Source organism: Lampetra fluviatilis, chromosome 10, assembly GCF_964198595.1.
Source record: "Lampetra fluviatilis chromosome 10, kcLamFluv1.1, whole genome shotgun sequence".
Classification (NCBI taxonomy): domain Eukaryota; kingdom Metazoa; phylum Chordata; class Hyperoartia; order Petromyzontiformes; family Petromyzontidae; genus Lampetra; species Lampetra fluviatilis.
This window is the reverse complement of record NC_136284.1, coordinates 547,185-573,495: the sequence shown is the minus strand read 5'-3', so window position 1 is coordinate 573,495 and position 26,311 is coordinate 547,185. Positions and strand designations below refer to the sequence as shown.

At 55.9% G+C, this 26,311-nt stretch overlaps 1 protein-coding gene across 1 annotated transcript in view; it reads right to left on the bottom strand.

Moving 5' to 3' along the window:
- The window catches only part of LOC144934387 (nebulin-like), a 99,967-nt gene extending 88,362 nt beyond the window's left edge, over positions 1-11,605 (bottom strand). The window contains exons 1-9 of the mRNA XM_078860081.1: positions 11,496-11,605; positions 9,945-10,032; positions 4,821-5,024; positions 4,177-4,317; positions 2,698-2,805; positions 1,765-1,869; positions 1,455-1,559; positions 589-693; positions 130-225 (exon numbers count right to left, since the gene is read on the bottom strand). Of these exons, the coding sequence (XP_078716207.1) occupies positions 130-225; positions 589-693; positions 1,455-1,559; positions 1,765-1,869; positions 2,698-2,805; positions 4,177-4,317; positions 4,821-5,024; positions 9,945-10,032; positions 11,496-11,605 (1,062 nt within the window). The remainder of the gene's footprint in view (positions 1-129; positions 226-588; positions 694-1,454; positions 1,560-1,764; positions 1,870-2,697; positions 2,806-4,176; positions 4,318-4,820; positions 5,025-9,944; positions 10,033-11,495) is intronic.
- Between the last annotated feature and the right edge of the window lie 14,706 nt (positions 11,606-26,311).

Sequence of the window (26,311 nt, the reverse complement as noted above, 5' to 3'; positions counted from 1 at the left end):
AAGAAAAAAGTCAAAGAAAGAGACAAGAGGCTAAAACTGGGGTCGTTTGTAACCCAACTGGGAAACGGAGAAAAATGTGAGTGAAAGGGTGGCGCAGGTGATGGGTGAATATCACAAAACATTACTGACATCACTGCCTTGCAGAAAGTTCTTCTTAGCCTGCCGCACATCAGGGGGGTCTGCCACTGATGTGTATGGAGCATCGCCCTTCTGTTTGTATTGAATCTGTCGCAACAAAGACATGCACAAACACACACAGATGTAACTCGCATTGCAATTGGCCAGCAATATGGCTGGGAAATCTTAAACTGTTAAGTTCAATTTATCGATTGTGAAATAAAGTATTTAGTTAAATAAATCAGTTAAATAAATCTCTAACAAAATTAGTAGACAATACACCTCCTTCCCATATGTGTTCTCCAAAATAAAAACTGAAAATGATTTTTTTTACACATCCCATCAGCCGTATGACCTTCTGGGAGTGCTTATTTGCAGCAACAGTGCTACGTTCTGAATTATTTTTGTGAGCCAGCTTTTAAATGACACAGTTCCATTGAGCCATCTGCAAAATAACACGGTGCCACATACGTCGCTAAAAATCTTCTGTGCGGACGCGACGCGCCGGAGCTCCGGGCTATCGGCGTACGGAAAGAAGGTCGTTTTCTCGTCTTCGTATTCAGCCTTATACGCATTCTATTCACACGCACGCACACACACACATGCCAACACACGCGCACGCATGTGGACACACGAATAACATTTGCAAATACATAAGAAATCTGGTAATTCGTGGTAACTTCGGGGGACCTACTAAATATTCGAGTCGTCGTACTGTGCGTCAGATTATGGGAGGAATTAGCCACTCCTGGTAGAGATCCAAAAATCCACGACAAAAATGTGGATTTTAGCCCCCAGAGATTACGGGAGTGGCCATGAACCACGCAGCGTGGATTTTCGTAGTTTCATGAATTTATAAGGAAATAGTGCTCCCAGAACCATAAAAGGCCACAGCTTTAGCCCTAACTATGGGTGAGAGAATGTGGTCATGATCGTTCCAGTGGCAACACAAATGCAGTTGTGTGGTTTTGCCAGCTGGTTGCCCACCAATTATTTTTTTACGAAACTTTTTATTATTTTACCAGATGAGGTCCACTGAGCTGTATAGCTCTTTAACAGAAGTGACCTGGCCACAAATAATAGGAAATGTATAGCCATAATATACTCGAAACACATGTTTATAAATGTGTAGGAAAAACCGGAGGAGAAAAATCCACACGACCATGGGTAGACCATGCAAACTCCAAATATATAGGTGTTATGGTCCAGATCGAACCCACAACCTCCTGTATACCAGGCAAGGTAGTTAAGATCTCGCCACCGTGGCAAGGTACTCTTGCTTGGAGTTTGAAGTGAGGGCTGCTGATGGTCATTGTGTATCTAGAGTGCTGGGTCACCTTGCTGTAGAGTGCCGAGTTTTTTAGCGCGTGTACAAACTCGGGCGCATCAGGAGGTAGTTGAAAATGCTCCTTCATGTCTTCATATTTTTCTTTGTACAAAATCTGGCCATGCACACAAATATAAAAAATTCAGGTGCATGGATTATTTACACCACGTTTCTCACCTCCAGCTGTGACACACAATCTGTGCTGTAAAGACCAGGCACGCACACATGGCTTTTAACGCAGAAGCATGAGAACAAAACAGCCGTTGTGAATTTCACTCAGTGTTTTGGCGGACAGGCTGCTGCCTAGCAGGGAGCAGTACCTTGCTGACCATCTTGGACACTTTGGCTGCATGCTCCACATCTCGGCTGGTGTTGTCTAGGTGGCACACGTTCTTCATCTTCTCCCATTCTTTGTGGTATTTCACCTGCACGGCACCACACGGGGGGCTCATAAGGCAGGCAAGCGGTGGCGGAGCAGGGTGTGTAGCAGCTGTGAACCTCAGCCCAGTGCAATCAAGCCAACGTGATTTCCTGCCCAAATGAATATTGAGGCAGTGTTCATCTCCTGTTTATAGCATTGAGCAAGGGGTTGGAAATTTCACATTCCTATGACGAGGGCAAGTCTTTCATTGGGCAACCAGTGTTTACTTCCCCACACCATGTTTCAAATGTTATCGACCCCGGGGGGTTATATTATTGTTCTTATGCGTATTTACCCAGCAAAGCCTCACTGAGTCTCAATATTTTTTCAGGAGGGTCCTGCCAAGTTTTCACAGGAGGGGGCGATGTTGCTGCTGTGTGTTATCCCAATTGAGTAAATCGCAAGTAATATTTCAGAATTGGCATTTTGGCCAATACCAGCTATACTGTATTTTTTTAGCTATAAGAGGAAGCCGGAAAACCCCGATGAAGCCATGCAGAACAGGGGAGAACATACAAACTCCACACAGAAAGGTGCCTCAGTTGGGAATCGAACCCAGGCACTTGCTGTAAGGCATGAGTATGATCACTGCACCACACTGCCGCTCGCCCTGGGCTGATGGGCTGAGTCAAGCCCCAACCAGCATTTGAAATTGGAATCTTATGAGTTGGAGCCGCTCACTCTGCCATTGAGTTTATTGGCTCACACATGTGATGTAGCAAGTGCTTGATGGTTCCTCTCCATGGTTATGTGACGTAATTATTGTATATAGATGATGAGTTATTATCCAACCAATTTGTACTGTGTGTACAAAGCAGTCGGTGTGTCATACCTCGCTGATCTGGTCCTGTGCCCGCTTGGTTCTTTTGCGCTCAGGAGTGTCTTTCACGATGCTGAATCCGATGGCTTTGTTTTCCTCATAGTCCTTCTTATACTTCAACTACACCACCACAAAGTGCACGGCACGTCCACAAACAAACACAGCGCAGCCAGGTCAAGTTCATGGTGACGCGATATTATCTGTCTCACCTGATGTGCACGAGGTTGTGGGTTCCATCTCGACCCTGATGCCTGTACATTTGGAGTCTGCGTGTTTTCCCCAAGGTGGCATGGATTTTTCTCCGGGTTCGCCGGTTTTTCCTTCCGCATTTATAAATATGTTTTTACAGCATTTGGCTGCTATACATTTCCATATGATAAGCCACTTGCATGAGCTATTATAATTAATGGCGTGGTCGCTTATGAAAAATAGCTATATAGCTCAGTGGGCCTTATCTGGTAAAATAAAAAATTGCTTTAGGATTTTATTAGTTTAATTTTGTTTGACAAGGTGACAATTAAAAAAAATCAGGAAAGTGTTATTTGCAACAAGACCTGTGCAACAATGACCCTATCATATGTCAGCCTGTGGAATCAGTGCACACGAACAACACATGCTCTTCTGGTACAGTATATTGTACAGGTCCTTCTAGAGAAGCAAGTATTGACCCCAAATATAACTGAATATATTAGACAAATTTCTCCCTTCATATAGGTGTCCCTCCACATAAAAAAGTGAAGTATTCTTTATACATCCCATCAGCCACATGACCTTCTGGGAGTGGATGAATTCAGCAGCATTGGTTCACAACAAAATCAAACTCGAGACCGCTTTTGACATTCAGTGTCTCATCAGCAGTCAGGCTTGCTTGGACTAATGCTGGTGAACTCCCAGATGGCTATAGGCAAGGACCCTCTCGGTTAAACTTGGGTCCTATATGTCATATAGGACATGGGCCCTATATGACAAGGGCGCCACGGCGAAAAGTTCACACCCTCGCCTAGTATTCAGGACACGTGGGTTCGATCCCCACTCTGATGCCTGTATATTTGCAGTTTGCATGATCTCCCTGTGGTCGTGTGGATTTTTATCTGGGCCCTACGTTTTTCCCTCAACATTTAGAAACAAGCATTGGCTGCTATATATTTCTACATATGCCACTTTGTTGAGCCATCATTTATGGCCAGGTTACTTCTGAAAAAGAGGTATATAGCTCAGTGGGCCTTAGCTGGTAAAATCAAATTTTAAATTTTTTTTTATAGTACGCAGAGTCATATAATGCATAACACAAAAATAATGAGCGTTAATGTGGACAATCTAGGTTACACAATAAATAAGCAGATGATACACCACCTTCCTATATCTGTCAAGGGTACTGTCCCAGGCGCTGATGGGTACATATATTTTTGTAGCAACTGCATTCGTGACTTTTCTCTTCCACAAGACCGCACAGCACCTTTGATGAACTCACAGCTTAAACAAGAACGTTACCATGCTGTAGAGATCTTGTGCTTTCTTGCTGTGCAGCAGGTCCACAGTGAGGTGTTCACTCGGAGCTGCGCTGACATCTCTGGCTGCTTTCCTCTCTGGCCTGCTCTGCTGGGTGCTTCTGGGTCCATCGCTTGCTCCGAACTGCCCACCGACACACACAGAGGCATCACTCTTTCATGTACGATACGAAACAAACCAGTAACACGGTCAAGCCATGGGAAACCACTGGGATCGCTTCCTACCACAGTTTAATCCATACACCACAGGAACTGCATTTGTGTGCTTAAGTGGCAGCAGGAATTTATTTGTACCGATATCTGGTGCTGTTATTACATTCAACTTTTTTGCAATAATCTGCACAGTTTTAATAATAGGCCTGGGCTGACAGAAAAGTACGTCACGGTTTCCTCTGTGGAAAAGGTTGTGACCTTAGAAGTAATGTAGCACAAATACAGATATTAACCACCGTGCATATTACATTAAATGATTCTCAACTAGTTTTATCTAATTTTGACAGTCTTTGGATGCACCAAAAAAAGTTTAACACATTTGTGAAATGTAATTCTGCAAAGGGTTTTTCAAGACATAGATTGCAAGCATGTGTGCGTTAGGTGGCATGGCAGACAGGGAGCAGTCAGGAGTACCTTCTTGGTTACAATTTCCTCCACTTCCTCCTCCTCTTCCTCTCCCCCCTCATCGTACGGGATCTCGGTGATGATGGTGCGCTCCGTCACCGTTCCTGGAAGCTGTTTGGTGAGCTTCGTCTCTGTGACGGTTGTTATCTTCGTGTAGCCTCCAACCTCCTCTTCAAACTCTTCATATGACTTGGATTTTCCTACTGTTGTCCACTTTACACATCAGACACACACATAGACAGGACGTCCTAAGTGTGCAAGGCAGAACCTTCTCTTCTGAAATCCACAATGCAGGAATATCATAGGACCTCCTTTGCCAGTATCAAAATATAACAATAGGTTTTACCCTTTCTGTCAATAAAACAGGTGTAACGATGTTAAAACACCAAACAGAAACCTTTTGCAAGGAATTATGTCTGCATTAACCACATATGCTTGTGGTGAACATGCAAACAAAAAACATCCTCTGGTAGCATATGATGCATTGTCTTTGAAACTGATTGGTCCACACCAGAGACAGCTTTCTTTAGAGCCTAGTCTCAAACAATGTTAGACCAGAGGACGCCAAAAGGCGAACAGCACAAAAACTATGCACTATTAGGGCATTGAGAGCTCGGAGTGAGCAACTACATCATGGGACCTCCTTGCATATTCACCACAAGTATATGTGGTTAATGCAAACATAATTCCTTGCAAAAGGTTTCTGTTTGGTGTTTTAACATCTTTACACCTGATTTATGGCCAGAAAGGGTATAACCTATTCTTAATGCATGAATAATCCGACCCAGGTGGTTCAGCAGATAGAGCAAGTGGCTAAGTTTAAACCGTTGCTGGGGGTTGACTTATGGATCGACTCACATTCCGTCAAAGTAATGTGGAATTTTCACCACTGATTCAGAGTGTTGAATAGGAATTGTGCACCGCCTCAATGCTCATTTGAGCAAGAAATCACTTTGACCTTTTAATCCAGAATTAAAGTTGCTGCCGTTAAACACATACACTATTAACATTAGATGGATTATGGGTAAGATTTGTATGGATCGTTTTTATGATTAGTCTTTGCATATCTTGTATCGTGCTGTCGACTCAGCCTATGTTCATGTTTTGTCTACAGGAAGGGAAGGTGAGCGTTAGTTCACGCACATGTTGCTCATCATAATAATGTGCAGTTTTATATTGCGTCATTATTCATGCAAATTGCATCTGTCAATTGCTGAGGAACTACAGGTGAGCTGGAAGGCAGCAGCTAGGTAGTCTGCCATTGCTACCACACTCGCATAAGCTCTGCCATCTTTTATATTTTAAGATGTTTTGAGCCAATTGATGAGTGTTCATACATGTGAGAGAAACCAGAGGAAACTCACGCATGCGGGGGGAAAACGCTTATCTCATACAGATGAAACAGATGATATTAGTCTGCACTTTGCTGTACACTAATTTCTTTCCAACCACGAGATTTCAGTATATGTGGATGTACTTCTGTATACTTGTTTACCAACCGCGAGCATCTCGGTTTGAGTGATCCGTGAATCGCTAGTCGCGCCAAGTCGTGAAATCAAAATTGGCACCGCCGCGTAGCATCCGCCATATAAGATTAGGTTTTACCCTTTCTGGCAATAAAACAGGTGTTAAGATATAAAAAACCCAAACTGAAACCTTTTGCAAGGAATCATGTCTGCATTAACCACACATACTTGTGGTAAACATGCAAACCAAAACATGCTCTGGTAATGTATGCATTGTCTTTGAAACTGATTGGTCTACACCAGAGACAGCCTTTATTCTGGCCTAGTCTCAAACAGTGTTAGACCAGAAAATGCCAAAAGGCAAACAGCACAAAGACAATGCACTTTCAGGGCATTTATAGCTCGAAGTGAGCAGCTACAACATGGGACCTTTCTTGTCAGCATCCACTATGTTGTCTCGCAGACTCCCGCGAGAAGATGCGAGGAGGCACCTCTGGGTCTGTCGCTACCCAATCCTCTTTATTCTCCACGTTGCTATCTCCACCATCGGTCAGATTCATGCTCCATCTCATGAAATAATTGTATATTTTATGTTTGTGATTTGCAAGAGTTTTGTTGATGTAAGTGTATGAGCAAGAGTTTTGTTGATGTAAGTTCCTCACCATCAACATCATCAAAGATAAATGCAATTTAATTTCCTTTACTTTTCTGAATTAAACGTCTTAAATGTCCCTGAAATTATATTTATTTTGTGTGTTGTATTCATTGGTTAATTTTAGTGAACGTAAAAAATATGTACTGTATATGGGATTTCATAGGTTCACTTGCGACCTGGGTTCGCCTAACCCTATTTTTCCCATAATGATTTAAGTTTATCAACCGTGAGGGTTTTCAGGAACCTCACCCTTGCAGTTGGCAAGGGATTTCTGTACCACCTTCTCCTGGAGCATCATGGTATGGCACCTCCAAGGGAAGGGAGTTCCACAACATTTTTGCGGTCTACTAACCCTTGTTGCCTCCACAGTGCTGGACTACAGGCAGCCACGTGCAGCACAGCCACCATTGCCTGGTTAATCATAGGCCAACTCCACCAAACACCATGAACATATATGGTGCACAGAATTTGAGGAGACACCGTGAAAATAATGAATTTGTTAAGCAGAACATTAAAGTTTCATTATGTAAGGGTTACATGCACCAAACATGTATTTGTGTAATGTTCAGTCAGACAAACAGTGATTTTCTTCTTGGTTATTTCGGTAAAGTCACGTAGAAGGGAAATAATAAAATAATAAAAATAAAACATAATAAAATACAATTCTCACGACGTTTTGGCCACAACACAAGCAGCCGTCCTCAGGTGAAGAACAGGACTGACGCTGTCTTTCCGACAGACCTGTTCTTCACCTGAGGACGGCTGCTTGCGTTGTGGCCGAAACGTCGTGAGAATTGTATTTTATTATGTTTTATTTTTATTATTTTATTATTTCCCTTCTACGTGACGTTACCGAAAGAACCAAGAAGATGAATCCCTGCAGTCATGAAATCTTTAAATCAAAATTTAAACAGTGTTTTCTCATTTGACAATAAAAAAAATATATATACTTTCGACACTGCTCTGCATTTCACATTTCAATGTAAATTACAATCCCATGCTGTTGCTACACAGCATGTTGGTTGGTATACAGCAGTAACGGGTGATAATTCGTTTTTACATTTGTCTTAGATGTTAATTAAAATGAGCCGCATATATAAATATCACTTTGTGTGTAACAACAAATGATTATCAATATAAGAGACTGTGTAAAATGAAAAGGGAGGTTTATTTTGGTAGTTACTTAATGAGTCGGCTAAGTTGTCTCACTCGGTAAATGCCTCTGACAGCAAAGGAAAGGCATGCCTCTCATTAGGTTGCGTTCTCTCACTGTTGGGATGGAGGCCCCATTTAACACCCCCCCAGGGTGTGAGCAATAAATAGCGGCCTACTGTGGCCACGCGGCGCTGACTCAAGCTGCGTGCATTTCCTATGAGCTGGACAATCCCAACAGCCTCGTGTCTAAAGCTCCATCTGAAGAATTGTCATGACGCACCATCCCTATCTGATCAACAACTGTCTCACTACTTGAAATAAGAATCAATGTTCGCTACAAACCTATACCTGCACAGAATAAATTAAGCAAATCCGACTCCTTCCCATATCTACCCTCCACGTGAAAAAATAAAGTATTATTTACACATCTCATCAGCAACACGGCCTTCTAGGAGTGCATAATTTCAACTGTGATGGTTTAACACAAAAAGACACTGGAACGTTCTCCATATTTAGTGTCTCGTCATCAGTCAGGCTTTCTTGAACCAATGCTGGTGAACTGTCAGATATTTATAAGCACATCTAACAGAGAGGATCCTTGCCTATCTGGCAATCCACCAGCAGAGACACAGAATATCAAAACCAGGTCCAGAGTTTGTATTGAACCGATGCGGTTGAATTTATGCAATCCCAGAAGGCCGTGTGGCTGCCGGATAAGGCGTTGGCGATATGTTAACTATCTCGCTTGGCATACAGTAGATTGTGGGTTCAATCCCAACCCTGATGCCTGTATATTTTTGAGTGTTCATGTTCTCTCCATGGTCACGTGGATTTTTCTGTGGGTCTTCCGGTTTTTCCCTCCACATTTAGAAACATGCGTTTTAGAGTATTTGGCTGCTATAAATGTCCACATGATAAGCCAATTCATTGAACAATAATTTGTGGTCAGGTTCCTTCTGAAAAGAAGCTATATAGCTCAGTGGGCCTTACCCGGTAAAATATAAATAGTTTAGTTGAATAGTTTCTACGTGAAAAACACAGATAAGGGAAGTTAGCATTCATTTTGTTACGTTCTCCACAATGACGTCAATCATTGTTGCGTTATAAACATGAAAGGTGCCAGTTAAAGTTGAGACATTGAGTTAATGCGGGACTAGGATTCGTGCAAGTTATGGAGGAGGCTTAGCGTGTTTAGTCTCTTCAGGAGAGATCACAGTGTGACCAGCTGACACACATCCCAAGGGTCTGCATACCACCTTATGGCTCTTATCCACGCAAACCTTCCACCCTCTTCCACCCTCTTCCACTAGCCCAGCGCACACATAAGCACTTCAAGGTCACTTTCACTTCAGACTTAAATATAGAAATTTTATCCCAGCCCTGTACATGCATAGTGCAGTAGGAAAGGTAAACATTATGGGAAGACTGTCCCACATAGAGGTATTTCATTGTAGTACGTGGAATGGTGGCACGATCATTAGTGTAACGTGCTATGAACCCGGTGACCTGGTTTCGATTGTTGGCAACAGCTATCATCAGTCGTGAGAAATATCTGAACCGGTTCTGGTACCCCTTTACCAATCCGCACTGACCACCAGCCTTGTGAAATATGGCCATACAAACCCCATGGCTGATAGCACGAGGTAGCCAGCAGTGAATTGACAAAAGGGCTGTACATTTTTCAGTGATACTGAATAATTATCTTTCCTGAGCCTATGTGGCCAAATCCGAATGCTACAGGAGCTCTCCAGAAAATGGGCAGTGTGAATTTATCAAAACGATGTCCGCTGCCACCACACTATTGCTGCAATCACCGGTAACAATGATGTGTATACAAAACGTTGGGTTCAGCAATACCTCAGGTGAATCGATATCGTATTCCTCTTTGTGCACTTCTGTGACCGCATACTCGCCCACGCGGCGAGACATGTTGGTGCAGCCCAACCTAGGGTGCAGGAAGGACAATTGCACCCAATCACACACACACATTACAACCACATCATGATTTGGTTTTAATACAACGCCTTTCATGCATTTTCAAAATGCTTTACACGCAATTAGCGACGGACATCTCATCTCATACATTTGAAAGTGCACCCCCAGTGGTAGCTGCCCCTGTGATTCAACGCTTAGCCAACACGGAGGCATTTGTTTGCCAGCAAATGGAGATGATTGATATGTGTAATCCCAATTTATTCATTTATGGGTAAATTAGCATTAGTAACATTTGGACCATGACGCCAGCACACAATTTTCTCGTTTCGAATAACGTCAGGGAATCTTCAACATCCACTGTTAATACACCCACAGTAATAACCAGGGTGGCCTGTCGAATTACAACCGCAAACTGATGCAACATGCAGGGAACGCGCGACTGCTAGGTCATGCAACACGCACACAAATAATTATCAGCCTCCTGCCATACACGAGGACCGAAGACACACGCCAGTGAGCGACCCACATATCATGTGAACAAACGAATAACAAAGAAACCTGTCAGCACTTGGTCCATTAGCACAAATGCTTTTGTCAAATTATATTGTTGGCGTTCCACAACCACACAATCCTCACTCACTGAGCCCCCTCTCCCCACTCCGCTAATCGCCACATCTAATGACTCTGGCATATCTTTTCCTGCTTGGCATGACATCGTTTACACAAAACATGCATTTAAAGTAACGTTCTTGTGTACTTGTCCCACTAGCTTTGTCATGACAATAGCAGCAGTTCCTTTCAATATCTAGGACTGCAAGAAGACTCAAATCCGGATCTCTTTATCAAATACACATTTCCAAGTATTTAAGTCTTGTAAATTGCAGTCAAAAGTATTGAGAACAGTGAATTCCAAAGGACACACTCATTACCGTAAAGCATAAGCGAGTATTATTTTCCAACAAAAGCTCAACACATTCGTTAATAAAAATGCTGTAGCCTCAAAAGGGAAATAACACAATAAGGCGACACTATGGGCAATGGACCTTCTCCATAGCACATTGCCAGAAATATTTTAGGTGATTGCTCAAAATGTTACCGATAATATATTTTTATCCTTTCAAGACCACAATGTTAAAGCGAATGTGTTGAGTTTTTTTTTTCTTGTGCATATGCACCACTTCTATTGCAGCAGCATCGCCAAACGTCTTTAGTTTGTGACAAGGTGCTTCAACGTAAGAAGTTAACACAACTTCTTTTCACACCTATTTTTTTAAATATATACTGCTTTTTGTACATTATCTGTCAAACCAAGAGCATCGATAAGAACAACTTTATAAACATACAATTATCTCGTAACTAGTACTCAACTTGAGATATCAGCAGGGGTTACCGCAGTGTGAAGATTTGTTCAGCACTTTGAAGTCAGCGAGGTCCTGTTAAGCACCCAGAGTCCTTCACTTGCACTTGACCAACCTCACTGTGTCCTCCTCGCAGGCTCCATGCATCCATCCACTTCCAAGTCCGTGTGTCCTGGGCAGCTCCTTCGGTCCGCCGAACCTCGTCACATGGCAGGTGCTGCCCATTCTCATGGGGACCTCCGTACAAGAACTCGCTCCATTTTGGGCAGACAAACAATCCTCCTTCAGGGAAAATACGGACATTTATAACTCCTCTCTAGACACAAGCCAACCATGCAAGGCCACATCCAGAATTATCCAGACCCATGTAATGTTTTATTTCAATATAGTGATCTCTGCAAAACAACATTTGTTAAATAACAAAAACTGCAGTGGATTCCAGATATTGATTACGAGTCACTTGTGTGTACAGTGTGTAAGGATGATTTTGAAAACATGTACAGTAGATATCAAGCAAATCTACTGAAATCTGAATACCCACTGTCAGCAGGATTTTTTTAAAATGTGATGCGTGTGTTTTTAGAATACATTCGCTGCTGTGCCATGCGTGTTTTTTTGTAGGCTTCCAGCCACTACGAAAGATATCGTTTTTATTACTCAGCCAAATGGATTTCATTTTTCCTAGGGCTTTGACCCATAATGATCTTTTATTGAACAAGGAACATCAGGCCAAATGAAGAAGCGTTCACGTTAACCAAAACAGCCCCTTGTGCAGCACTGTTATCCATCAACTAAGTCCGCACTTCTCAATCGGTGTGGAAGTCCCAGCTGTGCTGCCGTGGAATTGTGGGTATTATAGGAAATAACCTCAAGCCTCCGTCCCTACCCACATCCCGCACTCCCCTCTCCATGGGCCCTGTGTTGCACACGCGCAGTTAGACGTACAGACACACGCAGAAACAACGACAGAGACAGAGGCACAAACACTTATACACCTAGATACAACAAAGTGCCACCCGGGCCCACAGTGGGTTTGTGGGGGTGCCACCCGGGCACACAGTGGGTTTGTGGAAGTGCCACTCGGGCCCAAAGTGGGTTTGTGGAAATGCCACCCGGGCCCACAGTGGGTTTGTGGGAGTGCCACCCGGGCCCACAGTGGGTTTGTGGAAGTGCCACTCGGGCACACAGTGGGTTTGTGGGGGTGCCACCCGGGCCCACAGTGGGTTTGTGGGGGTGCCACCCGGGCCCACAGTGGGTTGTGGAAGTGCCACCCGGGCACACAGTGGGTTTGTGGAAGTGCCACCCGGGCCCACAGTGGGTTTGTGCTAGTGCCACCCGGGCACACAGTGGGTTGTGGGGGTGCCACCCGGGCACACAGTGGGTTTGTGGAAGTGCCACTCGGGCACACAGTGGGTTTGTGGGGGTGCCACCCGGGCCCACAGTGGGTTTGTGGGGGTGCCACCCGGGCCCACAGTGGGTTTTTGGAAGTGCCACCCGGGCACACAGTGGGTTGTGGGGGTGCCACCCGGGCACACAGTGGGTTTGTGGGGCTGCCACTCGGGCACACAGTGGGTTTGTGGGGGTGCCACCCGGGCCCACAGTGGGTTGTGGAAGTGCCACCCGGGCACACAGTGGGTTTGTGGAAGTGCCACCCGGGCCCACAGTGGGTTTGTGGGGGTGCCACCCGGGCCCACAGTGGGTTTGTGGAAGTCCCACCCGGGCACACAGTGGGTTGTGGGGGTGCCACCCGGGCCCACAGTGGGTTTGTGGAAGTGCCACTCGGGCACACAGTGGGTTTGTGGGGGTGCCACCCGGGCCCACAGTGGGTTTGTGGGGGTGCCACCCGGGCCCACAGTGGGTTGTGGAAGTGCCACCCAGGCACACAGTGGGTTTGTGGGGGTGCCACCCGGGCCCACAGTGGGTTTGTGGAAGTGCCACTCGGGCACACAGTGGGTTTGTGGGGGTGCCACCCGGGCCCACAGTGGGTTTGTGGGGGTGCCACCCGGGCCCACAGTGGGTTGTGGAAGTGCCACCCGGGCACACAGTGGGTTTGTGGAAGTGCCACCCGGGCCCACAGTGGGTTTGTGCTAGTGCCACCCGGGCACACAGTGGGTTGTGGGGGTGCCACCCGGGCACACAGTGGGTTTGTGGAAGTGCCACTCGGGCACACAGTGGGTTTGTGGGGGTGCCACCCGGGCCCACAGTGGGTTTGTGGGGGTGCCACCCGGGCCCACAGTGGGTTTTTGGAAGTGCCACCCGGGCACACAGTGGGTTGTGGGGGTGCCACCCGGGCACACAGTGGGTTTGTGGGGCTGCCACTCGGGCACACAGTGGGTTTGTGGGGGTGCCACCCGGGCCCACAGTGGGTTGTGGAAGTGCCACCCGGGCACACAGTGGGTTTGTGGAAGTGCCACCCGGGCCCACAGTGGGTTTGTGGGGGTGCCACCCGGGCCCACAGTGGGTTTGTGGAAGTCCCACCCGGGCACACAGTGGGTTGTGGGGGTGCCACCCGGGCCCACAGTGGGTTTGTGGAAGTGCCACTCGGGCACACAGTGGGTTTGTGGGGGTGCCACTCGGGCACACAGTGGGTTTGTGGGGGTGCCATCCGGGCCCACAGTGGGTTGTGGGGGTGCCACCCGGGCACACAGTGGGTTTGTGGAAGTGCCACCCGGGCCCACAGTGGGTTTGTGGGGGTGCCACCCGGGCCCACAGTGGGTTTGTGGGGGTGCCACCCGGGCACACAGTGGGTTGTGGGGGTGCCACCCGGGCACACAGTGGGTTTGTGGGGGTGCCACCCGGGCACACAGTGGGTTTGTGGAAGTGCCACTCGGGCCCACAGTGGGTTTGTGGAAGTGCCACCCGGGCCCACAGTGGGTTTGTGGGGGTGCCACCCGGGCCCACAGTGGGTTTGTGGGGGTGCCACCCGGGCCCACAGTGGGTTTGTGGAGGTGCCACCCGGGCCCACAGTGGGTTTGTGGAAGTGCCACTCGGGCCCACAGTGGGTTTGTGGAAGTGCCACTCGGGCACACAGTGGGTTTGTGGGGGTGCCACCCGGGCCCACAGTGGGTTGTGGAAGTGCCACCCGGGCACACAGTGGGTTTGTGGAAGTGCCACCTGGGCCCACAGTGGGTTTGTGGAAGTGCCACCCGGGCACACAGTGGGTTGTGGGGGTGCCACCCGGGCACACAGTGGGTTTGTGGAAGTGCCACTCAGTTACACAGTGGGTTTGTGGGGGTGCCACCCGGGCCCACAGTGGGTTTGTGGGGGTGCCACCCGGGCCCACAGTGGGTTTGTGGAAGTGCCACCCGGGCACACAGTGGGTTGTGGGGGTGCCACCCGGGCACACAGTGGGTTTGTGGGGGTGCCACCCGGGCCCACAGTGGGTTGTGGCGGTGCCACCCAGGCACACAGTGGGTTTGTGGGGGTGCCACCCGGGCACAGTGGGTTTGTGGGGGTGCCACCCGGGCACACAGTGGGTTTGTGGAAGTGCCACCCGGGCACACAGTGGGTTTGTGGGGGTGCCACCCGGGCCCACAGTGGGTTTGTGGGGGTGCCACCCGGGCCAACAGTGGGTTTGTGGGGGTGCCACCCGGGCCCACAGTGGGTTTGTGGAAGTGCCACTCGGGCCCACAGTGGGTTTGTGGAAGTGCCACTCGGGCACACAGTGGGTTTGTGGGGGTGCCACCCGGGCCCACAGTGTGTTTGTGGGGGTGCCACCCGGGCCCACAGTGGGTTGTGGAAGTGCCACCCGGGCACACAGTGGGTTTGTGGAAGTGCCACCCGGGCCCACAGTGGGTTTGTGGAAGTCCCAAACGGGCACACAGTGGGTTGTGGGGGTGACACCCGGGCCCACAGTGGGTTTGTGGGGGTGCCACCCGGGCCCACAGTGGGTTTGTGGAAGTGCCACCCGGGCACACAGTGGGTTGTGGGAGTGCCACCCGGGCACACAGTGGGTTTGTGGGGGTGCCACTTGGGCACACAGTGGGTTTGTGGGGGTGCCACCCGGGCCCACAGTGGGTTTGTGGGGGTGCCACCCGGGCCCACAGTGGGTTTGTGGAAGTGCCACTCGGGCACACAGTGGGTTTGTGGGGGTGCCACCCGGGCCCACAGTGGGTTGTGGGGGTGCCACCCGGGCACACAGTGGGTTTGTGGAAGTGCCACCCGGGCCCACAGTGGGTTTGTGGGGGTGCCACCCGGGCCCACAGTGGGTTTGTGGGGGTGCCACCCGGGCCCACAGTGGGTTGTGGGGGTGCCACCCGGGCACACAGTGGGTTGTGGGGGTGCCACCCGGGCACACAGTGGGTTTGTGGGGGTGCCACCCGGGCACACAGTGGGTTTGTGGAAGTGCCACTCGGGCCCACAGTGGGTTTGTGGAAGTGCCACCCGGGCCCACAGTGGGTTTGTGGGGGTGCCACCCGGGCCCACAGTGGGTTTGTGGGGGTGCCACCCGGGCCCACAGTGGGTTTGTGGGGGTGCCACCCGGGCCCACAGTGGGTTGTGGAAGTGCCACCCGGGCACACAGTGGGTTTGTGGAAGTGCCACCCGGGCACACAGTGGGTTTGTGGGGGTGCCACCCGGGCCCACAGTGGGTTTGTGGGGGTATCACCCGGGCCAACAGTGGGTTTGTGGGGGTGCCACCCGGGCCCACAGTGGGTTTGTGGAAGTGCCACCCGGGCCCACAGTGGGTTTGTGGGGGTGCCACCTGGGCCCACAGTGGGTTGTGGGGGTGCCACCCAGGCACACAGTGGGTTGTGGGGGTGCCACCCGGGCACACAGTGGGTTTGTGGGGGTGCCACCCGGGCACACAGTGGGTTTGTGGAAGTGCCATTCGGGCCCACAGTGGGTTTGTGGAAGTGCCACCCGGGCCCACAGTGGGTTTGTGGGGGTGCCACCCGGGCCCACAGTGGGTTTGTGGGGGTGCCACCCGGGCCCACAGTGGGTTTGTGGAGGTGCCACCCGGGCCCACAGTGGGTTTGTGGAAGTGCCACTCGGGCCCACAGTGGGTTTGTGGAAGTGCCACTCGGGCACACAGTGGGTTTGTGGGGGTGCCACCCGGGCCCACAGTGGGTTGTGGAAGTGCCACCCGGGCACACAGTGGGTTTGTGGAAGTGCCACCTGGGCCCACAGTGGGTTTGTGGAAGTGCCACCCGGGCACACAGTGGCTTGTGGGGGTGCCACCCGGGCACACAGTGGGTTTGTGGAAGTGCCACTCAGTTACACAGTGGGTTTGTGGGGGTGCCACCCGGGCCCACAGTGGGTTTGTGGAAGTGCCACCCGGGCACACAGTGGGTTGTGGGGGTGCCACCCGGGCACACAGTGGGTTTGTGGGGGTGCCACCCGGGCCCACAGTGGGTTGTGGCGGTGCCACCCAGGCACACAGTGGGTTTGTGGGGGTGCCACCCGGGCACAGTGGGTTTGTGGGGGTGCCACCCGGGCACACAGTGGGTTTGTGGAAGTGCCACCCGGGCACACAGTGGGTTTGTGGGGGTGCCACCCGGGCCCACAGTGGGTTTGTGGGGGTGCCACCCGGGCCAATAGTGGGTTTGTGGGGGTGCCACCCGGGCCCACAGTGGGTTTGTGGAAGTGCCACTCGGGCCCACAGTGGGTTTGTGGAAGTGCCACTCGGGCACACAGTGGGTTTGTGGGGGTGCCACCCGGGCCCACAGTGGGTTTGTGGGGGTGCCACCCGGGCCCACAGTGGGTTGTGGAAGTGCCACCCGGGCACACAGTGGGTTTGTGGAAGTGCCACCCGGGCCCACAGTGGGTTTGTCGAAGTCCCACCCGGGCACACAGTGGGTTGTGGGGGTGCCACCCGGGCCCACAGTGGGTTTGTGGGGGTGCCACCCGGGCCCACAGTGGGTTTGTGGAAGTGCCACCCGGGCACACAGTGGGTTGTGGGGGTGCCACCCGGGCACACAGTGGGTTTGTGGGGGTGCCACTCGGGCACACAGTGGGTTTGTGGGGGTGCCATCCGGGCCCACAGTGGGTTTGTGGGGGTGCCACCCGGGCCCACAGTGGGTTTGTGGAAGTGCCACCCGGGCACACAGTGGGTTGTGGGGGTGCCACCCGGGCCCACATGGGTTTGTGGGGGTGCCACTCGGGCACACAGTGGGTTTGTGGGGGTGCCACCCGGGCCCACAGTGGGTTGTGGGGGTGCCACCCGGGCACACAGTGGGTTTGTGGAAGTGCCACCCGGGCCCACAGTGGGTTTGTGGGGGTGCCACTCGGGCACACAGTGGGTTTGTGGGGGTGCCACCCGGGCCCACAGTGGGTTGTGGCGGTGCCACCCAGGCACACAGTGGGTTTGTGGGGGTGCCACCCGGGCACAGTGGGTTTGTGGGGGTGCCACCTGGGCACACAGTGGGTTTGTGGAAGTGCCACCCGGGCACACAGTGGGTTTGTGGGGGTGCCACCCGGGCCCACAGTGGGTTTGTGGGGGTGCCACCCGGGCCAACAGTGGGTTTGTGGGGGTGCCACCCGGGCCCACAGTGGGTTTGTGGAAGTGCCACTCGGGCCCACAGTGGGTTTGTGGAAGTGCCACTCGGGCACACAGTGGGTTTGTGGGGGTGCCACCCGGGCCCACAGTGGGTTTGTGGGGGTGCCACCCGGGCCCACAGTGGGTTGTGGAAGTGCCACCCGGGCACACAGTGGGTTTGTGGAAGTGCCACCCGGGCACACAGTGGGTTTGTGGAAGTCCCACCCGGGCACACAGTGGGTTGTGGGGGTGCCACCCGGGCCCACAGTGGGTTTGTGGGGGTGCCACCCGGGCCCACAGTGGGTTTGTGGAAGTGCCACCCGGGCACACAGTGGGTTGTGGGGGTGCCACCCGGGCCCACAGTGGGTTTGTGGGGGTGCCACCCGGGCCCACAGTGGGTTTGTGGGGGTGCCACCCAGGCCCACAGTGGGTTTGTGGAAGTGCCACCCGGGCACACAGTGGGTTGTGGGGGTGCCACCCGGGCCCACAGTGGGTTTGTGGGGGTGCCACTCGGGCACACAGTGGGTTTGTGGGGGTGCCACCCGGGCCCACAGTGGGTTGTGGGGGTGCCACCCGGGCACACAGTGGGTTTGTGGAAGTGCCACCCGGGCCCACAGTGGGTTTGTGGGGGTGCCACCCGGGCCCACAGTGGGTTTGTGGGGGTGCCACCCGGGCCCACAGTGGGTTGTGGGGGTGCCACCCGGGCACACAGTGGGTTGTGGGGGTGCCACCCGGGCACACAGTGGGTTTGTGGGGGTGCCACCCGGGCACACAGTGGGTTTGTGGAAGTGCCACTCGGGCCCACAGTGGGTTTGTGGAAGTGCCACCCGGGCCCACAGTGGGTTTGTGGGGGTGCCACCCGGGCCCACAGTGGGTTTGTGGGGGTGCCACCCGGGCCCACAGTGGGTTTGTGGAGGTGCCACCCGGGCCCACAGTGGGTTTGTGGAAGTGCCACTCGGGCCCACAGTGGGTTTGTGGAAGTGCCACTCGGGCACACAGTGGGTTTGTGGGGGTGCCACCCGGGCCCACAGTGGGTTGTGGAAGTGCCACCCGGGCACACAGTGGGTTTGTGGAAGTGCCACCCGGGCACACAGTGGGTTTGTGGGGGTGCCACCCGGGCCCACAGTGGGTTTGTGGGGGTACCACCCGGGCCAACAGTGGGTTTGTGGGGGTGCCACCCGGGCCCACAGTGGGTTTGTGGAAGTGCCACTCGGGCCCACAGTGGGTTTGTGGAAGTGCCACTCGGGCACACAGTGGGTTTGTGGGGGTGCCACCCGGGCCCACAGTGGGTTTGTGGGGGTGCCACCCGGGCCCACAGTGGGTTGTGGAAGTGCCAACCGGGCACACAGTGGGTTTGTGGAAGTGCCACCCGGGCCCACAGTGGGTTTGTGGAAGTCCCACCCGGGCACACAGTGGGTTGTGGGGGTGCCACCCGGGCCCACAGTGGGTTTGTGGGGGTGCCACCCGGGCCCACAGTGGGTTTGTGGAAGTGCCACCCGGGCACACAGTGGGTTGTGGGGGTGCCACCCGGGCACACAGTGGGTTTGTGGGGGTGCCACTCGGGCACACAGTGGGTTTGTGGGGGTGCCACCCGGGCCCACAGTGGGTTTGTGGGGGTGCCACCCGGGCTCACAGTGGGTTTGTGGAAGTGCCACCCGGGCACACAGTGGGTTGTGGGGGTGCCACCCGGGCACACAGTGGGTTTGTGGGGGTGCCACTCGGGCACACAGTGGGTTTGTGGGGGTGCCACCCGGGCCCACAGTGGGTTGTGGGGGTGCCACCCGGGCACACAGTGGGTTTGTGGAAGTGCCACCCGGGCCCACAGTGGGTTTGTGGGGGTGCCACCCGGGCCCACAGTGGGTTTGTGGGGGTGCCACCCGTGCCCACAGTGGGATGTGGGGGTGCCACCCGGGCACACAGTGGGTTGTGGGGGTGCCACCCGGGCACACAGTGGGTTTGTGGGGGTGCCACCCGGGCACACAGTGGGTTTGTGGAAGTGCCACTCGGGCCCACAGTGGGTTTGTGGAAGTGCCACCCGGGCCCACAGTGGGTTTGTGGGGGTGCCACCCGGGCCCACAGTGGGTTTGTGGGGGTGCCACCCGGGCCCACAGTGGGTTTGTGGAAGTGCCACCCGGGCACACAGTGGGTTGTGGGGGTGCCACCCGGGCCCACAGTGGGTTTGTGGGGGTGCCACTCGGGCACACAGTGGGTTTGTGGGGGTGCCACCCGGGCCCACAGTGGGTTGTGGGGGTGCCACCCGGGCACACAGTGGGTTTGTGGAAGTGCCACCCGGGCCCACAGTGGGTTTGTGGGGGTGCCACCCGGGCCCACAGTGGGTTTGTGGGGGTGCCACCCGGGCCCACAGTGGGTTGTGGGGGTGCCACCCGGGCACACAGTGGGTTGTGGGGGTGCCACCCGGGCACACAGTGGGTTTGTGGGGGTGCCACCCGGGCACACAGTGGGTTTGTGGAAGTGCCACTCGGGCCCACAGTGGGTTTGTGGAAGTGCCACCCGGGCCCACAGTGGGTTTGTGGGGGTGCCACCCGGGCCCACAGTGGGTTTGTGGGGGTGCCACCCGGGCCCACAGTGGGTTTGTGGAGGTGCCACCCGGGCCCACAGTGGGTTTGTGGAAGTGCCACTCGGGCCCACAGTGGGTTTGTGGAAGTGCCACTCGGGCACACAGTGGGTTTGTGGGGGTGCCACCCGGGCCCACAGTGGGTTGTGGAAGTGCCACCCGGGCACACAGTGGGTTTGTGGAAGTGCCACCCGGGCACACAGTGGGTTTGTGGGGGTGCCACCCGGGCCCACAGTGGGTTTGTGGGGGTACCACCCGGGCCAACAGTGGGTTTGTGGGGGTGCCACCCGGGCCCACAGTGGGTTTGTGGAAGTGCCACTCGGGCCCACAGTGGGTTTGTGGAAGTGCCACTCGGGCACACAGTGGGTTTGTGGGGGTGCCACCCGGGCCCACAGTGGGTTTGTGGGGGTGCCACCCGGGCCCACAGTGGGTTGTGGAAGTGCCAACCGGGCACACAGTGGGTTTGTGGAAGTGCCACCCGGGCCCACAGTGGGTTTGTGGAAGTCCCACCCGGGCACACAGTGGGTTGTGGGGGTGCCACCCGGGCCCACAGTGGGTTTGTGGGGGTGCCACCCGGGCCCACAGTGGGTTTGTGGAAGTGCCACCCGGGCACACAGTGGGTTGTGGGGGTGCCACCCGGGCCCACAGTGGGTTTGTGGGGGTGCCACCCGGGCCCACAGTGGGTTTGTGGAAGTGCCACCCGGGAACACAGTGGGTTGTGGGGGTGCCACCCGGGCCCACAGTGGGTTTGTGGGGGTGCCACCCGTGCCCACAGTGGGATGTGGGGGTGCCACCCGGGCACACAGTGGGTTGTGGGGGTGCCACCCGGGCACACAGTGGGTTTGTGGGGGTGCCACCCGGGCACACAGTGGGTTTGTGGAAGTGCCACTCGGGCCCACAGTGGGTTTGTGGAAGTGCCACCCGGGCCAACAGTGGGTTTGTGGGGGTGCCACCCGGGCCCACAGTGGGTTTGTGGGGGTGCCACCCGGGCCCACAGTGGGTTTGTGGAGGTGCCACCTGGGCCCACAGTGGGTTTGTGGAAGTGCCACTCGGGCCCACAGTGGGTTTGTGGAAGTGCCACTCGGGCACACAGTGGGTTTGTGGGGGTGCCACCCGGGCCCACAGTGGGTTGTGGAAGTGCCACCCGGGCACACAGTGGGTTTGTGGAAGTGCCACCCGGGCCCACAGTGGGTTTGTGGAAGTGCCACCCGGGCACACAGTGGGTTTGTGGAAGTGCCACTCGGGCACACAGTGGGTTTGTGGGGGTGCCACCCGGGCCCACAGTGGGTTTGTGGGGGTGCCACCCGGGCCCACAGTGGGTTTGTGGAAGTGCCACCCGGGCACACAGTGGGTTGTGGGGGTGCCACCCGGGCACACAGTGGGTTTGTGGGGGTGCCACTCGGGCACACAGTGGGTTTGTGGGGGTGCCACCCGGGCGCACAGTGGGTTGTGGGGGTGCCACCCGGGCACACAGTGGGTTTGTGGGGGTGCCACCCGGGCACACAGTGGGTTTGTGGAAGTGCCACCCGGGCACACAGTGGGTGTGTGGGGGTGCCACCCGGGCCCACAATGGGTTTGTGGGGGTGCCACCCGGGCCAACAGTGGGTTTGTGGGGGTGCCACCCGGGCCCACAGTGGGTTTGTGGGGGTGCCACCCGGGCACACAGTGGGTTTGTGGGGGTGCCACCCGGGCACACAGTGGGTTTGTGGGGGTGCCACCCGGGCACACAGTGGGTTTGTGGGGGTGCCACCCGGGCACACAGTGGGTTTGTGGGGGTGCCACCCGGGCACACAGTGGGTTTGTGGAAGTGCCACTCGGGCCCACAGTGGGTTTGTGGAAGTGCCACTCGGGCACACAGTGGGTTTGTGGGGGTGCCACCCGGGCCCACAGTGGGTTTGTGGGGGTCCCACCCGGGCACACAGTGGGTTGTGGGGGTGCCACCCGGGCCCACAGTGGGTTTGTGGGGGTGCCACCCGGGCCCACAGTGGGTTTGTGGAAGTGCCACCCGGGCACACAGTGGGTTGTGGGGGTGCCACCCGGGCACACAGTGGGTTTGTGGGGGTGCCACTCGGGCACACAGTGGGTTTGTGGGGGTGCCACCCGGGCCCACAGTGGGTTTGTGGGGGTGCCACCCGGGCCCACAGTGGGTTTGTGGAAGTGCCACCCGGGCACACAGTGGGTTGTGGGGGTGCCACCCGGGCACACAGTGGGTTTGTGGGGGTGCCACTCGGGCACACAGTGGGTTTGTGGGGGTGCCACCCGGGCCCACAGTGGGTTGTGGGGGTGCCACCCGGGCACACAGTGGGTTTGTGGGGGTGCCACCCGGGCCCACAGTGGGTTGTGGGGGTGCCACCCGGGCACACAGTGGGTTGTGGGGGTGCCACCCGGGCACACAGTGGGTTTTGTGGGGGTGCCACCCGGGCACACAGTGGGTTTGTGGAAGTGCCACTCGGGCCCACAGTGGGTTTGTGGAAGTGCCACCCGGGCCCACAGTGGGTTTGTGGGGGTGCCACCCGGGCCCACAGTGGGTTTGTGGGGGTGCCACCCGGGCCCACAGTGGGTTTGTGGAGGTGCCACCCGGGCCCACAGTGGGTTTGTGGAAGTGCCACTCGGGCCCACAGTGGGTTTGTGGAAGTGCCACTCGGGCACACAGTGGGTTTGTGGGGGTGCCACCCGGGCCCACAGTGGGTTGTGGAAGTGCCACCCGGGCACACAGTGGGTTTGTGGGGGTGCCACCCGGGCCCACAGTGGGTTTGTGGAAGTGCCACCCGGGCACACAGTGGGTTGTGGGGGTGCCACCCGGGCACACAGTGGGTTTGTGGGGGTGCCACTCGGGCACACAGTGGGTTTGTGGGGGTGCCACCCGGGCGCACAGTGGGTTGTGGGGGTGCCACCCGGGCACACAGTGGGTTTGTGGGGGTGCCACCCGGGCACACAGTGGGTTTGTGGAAGTGCCACCCGGGCACACAGTGGGTGTGTGGGGGTGCCACCCGGGCCCACAATGGGTTTGTGGGGGTGCCACCCGGGCCAACAGTGGGTTTGTGCGGGTGCCACCCGGGCCCACAGTGGGTTTGTGGGGGTGCCACCCGGGCACACAGTGGGTTTGTGGGGGTGCCACCCGGGCACACAGTGGGTTTGTGGGGGTGCCACCCGGGCACACAGTGGGTTTGTGGGGGTGCCACCCGGGCACACAGTGGGTTTGTGGGGGTGCCACCCGGGCACACAGTGGGTTTGTGGAAGTGCCACTCGGGCCCACAGTGGGTTTGTGGAAGTGCCACTCGGGCACACAGTGGGTTTGTGGGGGTGCCACCCGGGCCCACAGTGGGATTGTGGGGGTCCCACCCGGACACACAGTGGGTTGTGGGGGTGCCACCCGGGCCCACAGTGGGTTTGTGGGGGTGCCACCCGGGCCCACAGTGGGTTTGTGGAAGTGCCACCCGGGCACACAGTGGGTTGTGGGGGTGCCACCCGGGCACACAGTGGGTTTGTGGGGGTGCCACTCGGGCACACAGTGGGTTTGTGGGGGTGCCACCCGGGCCCACAGTGGGTTTGTGGGGGTGCCACCCGGGCCCACAGTGGGTTTGTGGAAGTGCCACCCGGGCACACAGTGGGTTGTGGGGGTGCCACCTGGGCACACAGTGGGTTTGTGGGGGTGCCACTCGGGCACACAGTGGGTTTGTGGGGGTGCCACCCGGGCCCACAGTGGGTTGTGGGGGTGCCACCCGGGCACACAGTGGGTTTGTGGGGGTGCCACCCGGGCCCACAGTGGGTTGTGGGGGTGCCACCCGGGCACACAGTGGGTTGTGGGGGTGCCACCCGGGCACACAGTGGGTTTGTGGGGGTGCCACCCGGGCACACAGTGGGTTTGTGGAAGTGCCACTCGGGCCCACAGTGGGTTTGTGGAAGTGCCACCCGGGCCCACAGTGGGTTTGTGGGGGTGCCACCCGGGCCCACAGTGGGTTTGTGGGGGTGCCACCCGGGCCCACAGTGGGTTTGTGGAGGTGCCACCCGGGCCCACAGTGGGTTTGTGGAAGTGCCACTCGGGCCCACAGTGGGTTTGTGGAAGTGCCACTCGGGCACACAGTGGGTTTGTGGGGGTGCCACCCGGGCCCACAGTGGGTTGTGGAAGTGCCACCCGGGCACACAGTGGGTTTGTGGAAGTGCCACCCGGGCCCACAGTGGGTTTGTGGAAGTGCCACCCGGGCACACAGTGGGTTTGTGGAAGTGCCACTCGGGCACACAGTGGGTTTGTGGGGGTGCCACCCGGGCACACAGTGGGTTTGTGGGGGTGCCACCCGGGCCCACAGTGGGTTTGTGGAAGTGCCACCCGGGCACACAGTGGGTTGTGGGGGTGCCACTGGGGCACACAGTGGGTTTGTGGGGGTGCCACTCGGGCACACATAGGGTTTGTGGGGGTGCCACCCGGGCCCACAGTGGGTTGTGGGGGTGCCACCCGGGCACACAGTGGGTTTGTGGGGGTGCCACCCGGGCACACAGTGGGTTTGTGGAAGTGCCACCCGGGCACACAGTGGGTTTGTGGGGGTGCCACCCGGGCCCACAGTGGATTTGTGGGGGTGCCACCCGGGCCAACAGTGGGTTTGTGGGGGTGCCACCCGGGCCCACAGTGGGTTTGTGGGGGTGCCACCCGGGCACACAGTGGGTTTGTGGGGGTGCCACCCGGGCACACAGTGGGTTTGTGGGGGTGCCACCCGTGCATACAGTGGGTTTGTGGGGGTGCCACCCGGGCACACAGTGGGTTTGTGGGGGTGCCACCCGGGCACACAGTGGGTTTGTGGAAGTGCCACCCGGGCACACAGTGGGTTTGTGGGGGTGCTACCTGGGCCCACAGTGGGTTTGTGGGGGTGCCACCCGGGCCAACAGTGGGTTTGTGGGGGTGCCACCCGGGCCCACAGTGGGTTTGTGGGGGTGCCACCCGGGCACACAGTGGGTTTGTGGAAGTGCCACCCGGGCCCACAGTGGGTTTGTGGGGGTTCCACCCGGGCACACAGTGGGTTTGTGGGGGTGCCACCCGGGCCCATAGTGGGTTTGTGGGGGTGCCACCCGGGCACACAGTGGGTTTGTGGGGGTGCCACCCGGGCACACAGTGGGTTTGTGGAAGTGCCACCCGGGCACACAGTGGGTTTGTGGGGGTGCCACCCGGGCACACAGTGGGTTTGTGGGGGTGCCACCCGGGCCCACAGTGGGTTGTAGGGGTGCCACCCGGGCACACAGTGGGTTGTGGGGGTGCCACCCGGGCACACAGTGGGTTTGTGGGGGTGCCACCTGGGCACACAGTGGGTTTGTGGAAGTGCCACTCGGGCCCACAGTGGGTTTGTGGAAGTGCCACCCGGGCCCACAGTGGGTTTGTGGGGTTGCCACCCGGGCCCACAGTGGGTTTGTGGAGGTGCCACCCGGGCCCACAGTGGGTTTGTGGAAGTGCCACTCGGGCACACAGTGGGTTTGTGGGGGTGCCACCCGGGCCCACAGTGGGTTTGTGGGGGTGCCACCCGGGCCCACAGTGGGTTGTGGAAGTGCCACCCGGGCACACAGTGGGTTTGTGGAAGTGCCACCCGGGCCCACAGTGGGTTTGTGGAAGTGCCACCCGGGCAGACAGTGGGTTGTGGGGGTGCCACCCGGGCCCACAGTGGGTTTGTGGGGATGCCACCCGGGCCCACAGTGGGTTTGTGGAAGTGCCACCCGGGCACACAGTGGGTTGTGGGGGTGCCACCCGGGCCCACAGTGGGTTTGTGGGGGTGCCACCCGGGCACACAGTGGGTTGTGGGGGTGCCACCCGGGCACACAGTGGGTTTGTGGGGGTGCCACCCGGGCCCACAGTGGGTTGTGGGGGTGCCACCCGGGCACACAGTGGGTTTGTGGAAGT